This window comes from Pseudopipra pipra, chromosome 9, assembly GCF_036250125.1.
Source record: "Pseudopipra pipra isolate bDixPip1 chromosome 9, bDixPip1.hap1, whole genome shotgun sequence".
In the NCBI taxonomy this organism is placed as follows: Eukaryota; Metazoa; Chordata; class Aves; order Passeriformes; family Pipridae; genus Pseudopipra; species Pseudopipra pipra.
The window spans coordinates 14,304,688-14,310,850 of NC_087557.1; the positions used below are offsets into that span (position 1 = coordinate 14,304,688).

At 39.5% G+C, this 6,163-nt stretch overlaps 1 protein-coding gene across 3 annotated transcripts in view; it reads left to right on the plus strand.

Annotated features, from left to right (window-relative positions):
- ABCA4 (ATP binding cassette subfamily A member 4) overlaps positions 1–5,899 on the plus strand; it is a 73,505-nt gene extending 67,606 nt beyond the window's left edge. For all 3 annotated transcript variants that reach the window (XM_064663945.1, XM_064663944.1, XM_064663943.1), the window contains 6 exons: positions 747–888; positions 1,453–1,587; positions 2,769–2,872; positions 2,960–3,052; positions 3,365–3,614; positions 4,466–5,899. In XM_064663945.1, coding sequence (XP_064520015.1) covers positions 747–888; positions 1,453–1,587; positions 2,769–2,872; positions 2,960–3,052; positions 3,365–3,614; positions 4,466–4,588 — 847 coding nt within the window. In that variant the 3' untranslated portion in view covers positions 4,589–5,899. The remainder of the gene's footprint in view (positions 1–746; positions 889–1,452; positions 1,588–2,768; positions 2,873–2,959; positions 3,053–3,364; positions 3,615–4,465) is intronic.
- The last annotated feature ends 264 nt before the right edge of the window (positions 5,900–6,163 follow it).

Genomic DNA, 6,163 nt, shown 5'->3' on the forward strand with positions numbered 1-6,163 from the left:
TAAAATAACCAGTCCAGCAGGGTACTTTGATCTGAGCTTTGGGATTTTCTTCTGGCTGTTTCTAGCATCTTTGTTTACACAGAGCTGGCATAATGGCATAAGTTAGTACAGTGTGATCTGGTATGTGCTTATGTTAGTTTACTTCCAGGTAAACCAACTGCCTTGGTTTCTTAGATGTAGTTGGGATTTGATTCTTTGTCCATCAATGTGATTTGAACAATAACTATTTTGTTGCCAGGACATGGCCCTGGGCACCCTGCTCTAGGTGAGCCTGAGCAGGGTTGGTGGACAAGGTGACCTCCAGAGCCCCCTTCCAACCACAACCGCTCTGTGATTTTGTACTTCTACTACCAACAAAGTGTTAGCCTTTGTGTCCTGCCTGTCTGTTCCTAGTGACCACTCTGAGTTAAAATCAACTACTTTTTTTGTTCTAGAAATAAACACCATTCTCAAAAAATAAGGTCTGAGTGGCTGTTTAAAGAACTTCTTGTTAAGTTATTTTATACTTACACAGGAAAATGGGTGAGGAGAAATGGGCTTACACTTAGCCAGGACAGAGATGACTTAAGAATATACTCCTTGCTCTAATATACAGACAAATATTTTAGTAGAACATTTTATCTGGAAGAATTCATTCTCCTCTTAAGAGAGTTGTTGCCCCAGAAAATAAAGATTTAATTCAAACTGTTCTTCTTTATCTTAAAGCTAGTATTAAAGAACTAAGATTCTTTCCTTTGTTTCTCCAGTATATTGACCCAAATTTCTCATGTCCATCAAAACATGGGATACTGCCCTCAGTTTGATGCCATTGATGACCTGCTCACAGGACGAGAACATCTCTACTTATATGCACGCCTGCGGGGGGTTCCAGCAGAGGAAATCAAGAGGGTAAAGTGATCTTGCTTTTGATAGTTATAGGGATTATTTGTGATGATTAACTGCGTTCATAACAGGCCAGAATTTCCGAAGTGGACTTGCCATCCTGTGTGTTGAAGTCCTGGAAGTGGTTCCTGTCATTTGGACAGTTAAGTACGAGACTGCACTAACAAATGCAGGTTCTCAGGCATTAGTGGTACTTGCAAAACTGTGGCAGCAAAAGTGGAAGGCTAAAGATGCAATTGCTATGACTCAGAACTGCACTGGTTGCTGTTTTGTTCTTGTCTTTAAAGTTGTTTATGTATAAGAAAGAAAACATGAAGATTCCAGAAGAAAATAATTTAAATTCTTGCAGATAGGAAGTCTACAGCTGAGGTTGCTTTATGGCTTTCTCTCAAGTAGTTGGAACTCCCCTCATCATCATGATCATAAATTTTTTGTACTTCCCTGGTCCAGTTCCAGAATGAATATGCTAAAACCCAGGGGACTGTCATGTTTCTGCCAGAAGAGCGATGTATCAGCAATCCTGTCTGTTATGCATTAGCTGCTGTGTGAAAAACATGGTCTTTCTCACAGGTCGCTGAGTGGGGCATCCAGAAGCTGGGCCTTCCTCTGTACGCAGACCACCTGGCTGGCACCTACAGCGGGGGCAACAAGCGCAAGCTCTCCACTGCCATTGCGCTGATCGGCTGCCCACCACTCGTCTTGCTGGTAAGAGTCATGTCACAGCTCTGTGACAGTGCAGTGGAACACCTCGTGACACTGCCTGCTAAAGAGGTACAAAGAGGTTTATGACAGTCCTGGCAAGCTCGTTTCTGCCCTCAACTTACATCTATTTTAATTTTGAGTTCTTTAATTTCAGGCATAGACTGGGATGCATAACTATGTTTCCAATGGATCCCAAGTGATTATGAAAGAAAGATCTTCAACAAAGAATGTTTTGAGATTAAATCTATAATCCAGATAAATCCAAATTTAAATCCTTGTTTGGTTTCAGTCAGCCACTTGTTGTCAGAGTGTAACTACTCATGTAAAAGATGATCTTCTGGCAAATACCTTGTTGCCATCTCTAGCAGAACAGAGGAAGATAGCTACCCTTTTGCAGCCTTTAATATCTTTGGAATAAATTATACAGATTTATATGAAACTATACAAATGCTGAAATGTAGTTCTTATCAAAATAAGTTATCAGATAATTGCATATCTAAAGAGAAATTCTATATGCAATTACTACAAAAATGCTTTAGATTATACTGTACCACCTTAATCTGTAGGCTATAAAGACATACTTTAATAACATTTTAGTAGCATGGTTCTCAGTGCGATTTAATATGCCTTTATGTGTATTCTGACTGCATAGGAAACAGTCAGATAAAATGTTTTCTCATAATTTCTTAAGACAAAATGTTGAATGAAAATTTTTCTATCCAAGATTGTCTTTACATTTTTTGGCACTAACTGAGTTAACTGATTTATGCAGGACCAGATCCTTAGCAGGTGTAAATCAGGGTAACTACATTAGTTTCTTGGGTTGAGCAATGTCCTGTATGTTTATGTAAGTAAGAAGATTACTTGGTGAGAACTCATTCTCCTCATACAAGCATGGCTGCCCAGAAAAAGCATTCGCTTCCCTGTAGCTGTGCCCTACACAGACAGCATTGTATTCTTACCTGCAGGTTCTTATTACTTCTTTCCTTACTGCTTTGTGCCAAGAAGTGCATTGGTACCCATTCACTCATGCACTTCTCAAGGTGTATGTGCTTTCTCAAGGCACAGATTACAGTGGAGAAGCAATTATATGCTACAGTCCAAACAGTGACTTGTTTCTAAATAGATTTTCTCTTTTTTTATTTGATTCTCTGAATCTAACTGCCCTAACATTTCCCTTACAGGATGAACCAACTACTGGAATGGACCCTCAGTCCCGGCGCCTCCTGTGGGACTCTATTGTTGGTGTGCTCAGAGATGGGCGAGCAGTGGTTCTAACCTCACACAGGTAAACACAGTTAGAATTCAGAATCCAAGAGTAAATGAAGTTCATCTGTTGAATTTTATCTCAAATATCTCTTCTCTATTTTGAAAGTATGGAAGAATGTGAAGCCCTCTGTACTCGTTTAGCCATCATGGTGAAAGGTACCTTCAAATGCCTAGGCACAATTCAGGAGCTAAAATACAAGTAAGTAGAATATTTTTATGGTGTTTTTTAATGGGAAAACTTAGTGTATGTCACGTGTACTATTCTTCAGTGTTTAACTAGACTCTGTGGGTGCGACTCTGTGGTAATCCAGATAATTTGAGCAGATCTCATGTCAATGGTTATGCCATGCACCACTTCTGCAGGGCAAATACAGAGCTTCCTACAAAGCTACATCTTATGCAATAGCTTTCAAATACTGTTAATGTTTTCATTGCTGCAGAAAATTAATTTCCTTCCTGAACAATGAAACCATCTCTTCATCCAATTCCCAAATCCACATGTGCTTTCCAGGTTTGGAGATGGCTACATTGTCACTCTGAAAATCAAGGCTCCAAAGTCTGGGTTGCCTCCAGATCCTACTCCTGCTGAGCAATTCATACGCATGAACTTCCCTGGGAGTTTACAGAGAGAGAAACACTACAACATGCTGCAGTATCAGATTTGCTCCTCCTCTCTGGCTAAGATTTTTCGGTTAATAGTCTCCAATAAGGAAAATTTGCATATTGAAGAATATTCTGTGTCTCAAACAACTTTAGATCAGGTGAGTAAAAAGCCTGTCTTGTGAGAATCAGGGAACATAATGGAGATGTATCCAAACAACTGAAAGACCAAAATGTTCAGAGTAGAGAAGTTCACCTCTTTCTCAGGCGAAGTTCCCAGGCCTCTATCAAGGAGGGTGGATGAGTATGAATCTGTAACTTGTTCCCTGTATAAATAGGTGCCATTCGAAAGCTGGTAAGACAGCATTTCCCAGATGACAGAATTCATACAACGCATTCCTTCAGGAGCAGCATCTGAGCAAGGTCAGCAGTTTGGAATGAGGCTGAGCTGAGAATAACATTTTATTTTAAATAAGAGGTTTGGAAGGTGTTGATTCAGAGATACTGTGAGAAGCAATTAGACACACAAAACCTGGAAAGTCCACTGGGACTTTTGGCAACAGTCACTTCCTAGAGGGTATTGGCCCCATCTGTCTTCTTTCCTAAGTAACTGAGGGTCCACATTTATAAAGCTGTCTTCCATGGGATTGCTAGAGAGACACTCCTAGCTGTCTTTCAGCTTCCTACTAAAATATTCAGTCTCCTCTTTCCTATCACAACCAAACGCACGCTGTGCAAGCTGTGCAAACCTTGCTGAACCCATCTCCTCCTTAAGAAAAAATAGAATTTTATTTGCCAGCAAGTACATCCCAAGGAAGGAAGTTACCAGAAAAGAATTTACAGGGAAGTTTATCAAAATAAATGAGGAAATCATGATCCTGGCTGATAACGCAGTGCCTCAGTTCAGTTAATGTCTATGGATTCCCCTTTGTGTCTCCTTCCTGAAGAGTGGTCATTCCAATAACTCATCTCAGTCAAGAAAATTGAGACCTTTTCTGCTTTCCTCACACAGGTTTTTGTGAACTTTGCTAAACAGCAGATGGAGGATGAGGAAATTCCTTTGCATCCCCGTGCAGCTGGAGCCAGCCGCGAAGCAAAGGTGTCGCCTGCTTTGCGTCAGCAGGCAGTTGCATAGACTATTCTTACAGTCACCAGTGCTTAGTGTGCACAGGGCAAAGATGTGTCATACCAGAGCAGCACAAGGCTATAACAAAGGTTCCCACACTCAGTATTACACTGATTTTTTGCACCTTTCTGAGCACTGTGCTCTCAACAACAACCCTAGCAACAGCCAACTTCTACTGCTCTACCAAGAACACGTGACATGACAGTGTCAAAGGAAAGGCAAAATAGAATAAAATCTTCCTCTAACATGAAGTTGATTATAAGATACAAGAAGAGAAGTCTCATTCCTCCTTGTTGACATATAAATAGCATCAAAGACAGTTTCTCTGTCTGGTGCTTTCAGGCTGGTAGGTTCTTGTTTAACCCTTATGTCAGCTGCTACCAGCCAGCAGACAGGTCCCAAGGCAGAGAGCATTGCCCAGCTTAGAAGCGGATTCCTGCCACGCTGATTCCTGCACAGGACTACCAAGGTCAGAACATCAGTGCTGGCTGATGGGTCTAGTGCTGGGAGATTGCTTCACTGTCTCACCAGGCTGCCAGTGAAAACAGATGGTTGTCTCAGCAAGAATGAAAAGAATTAATTCAGATCTCAGACCCAGACAAGAAACATGCTTTAAAAAAATTAATTAAAATGATCTCATACTCATCTTCAAGTTGCCTCAAATAGAGGCCAAATGTCAAAATGGAGATTAAAAAGAAAGAGAGTATGTCCAAATCTGCCAAAAGTTTTGTTTTCTCGTGGAGACCTGGAAAGATATCTTTGTTACTAAACAAATTTTTCTTCTTTCCTGTGACTGGACATTAAGTGGGTGTAAAGTATGAATAGGGTATGTGCTTTCTCTCTCCTTAGAAGGAAAATTTCAACCTGCTTGTACTCCACATTGCACTCAGTGGGAAATCATTTGGCATTTAGCTCTTTTCTCTGGTTCACTAGTTCACAAACTAGTGAAAAAAACATTACTGAAAACAAATTCATAATGACATATTGCTTCAGTTATCTACCAGATCTAACCATTTCTAAGAAATCTTCTCTAAGATATGTTATACGGAAATAAAATCTGGGTCACGTATTTCTGCTTTGAAAGTTTTTGTTCTTCAATTGATGTAGATTTTTTTTTTTTAATAAGGACATTCTTGCTCTGTACTGTACAAAATATTACAAAACTTCAGCAACCAGCTGTAGCCTTCTCTTTTTGCCATAATTATTTCAACTGATTTCAAAACATAGTCTAGAATTTATTGCATATTTCATCCTTACAAAAAGTTGCAAAAATCTTTCTATACATCCATTATAGATAAATAAAGTAATTGTGAAACAAAACATTATCTATGCATTCTCTTCATATTCTAAAATAGCTTCTTTAAAATATCCTTCAGATAGATTTCAATAGCCTTTTTTATCAGATTTACACAAAACCCAACTAAGTCACACTGAACATCTTGTGAAAAAGAAAACACAGGAAGTCCAAAATGTAGCTAATTTTTCTCCCTGGCTCTGAAAATAGGAAGAGCATTCTGAGGACTAGCAGTCACTTCATGTATTTACAAAGTATATTAAAAACTATTCCAAGAAGCCTGATGTAAA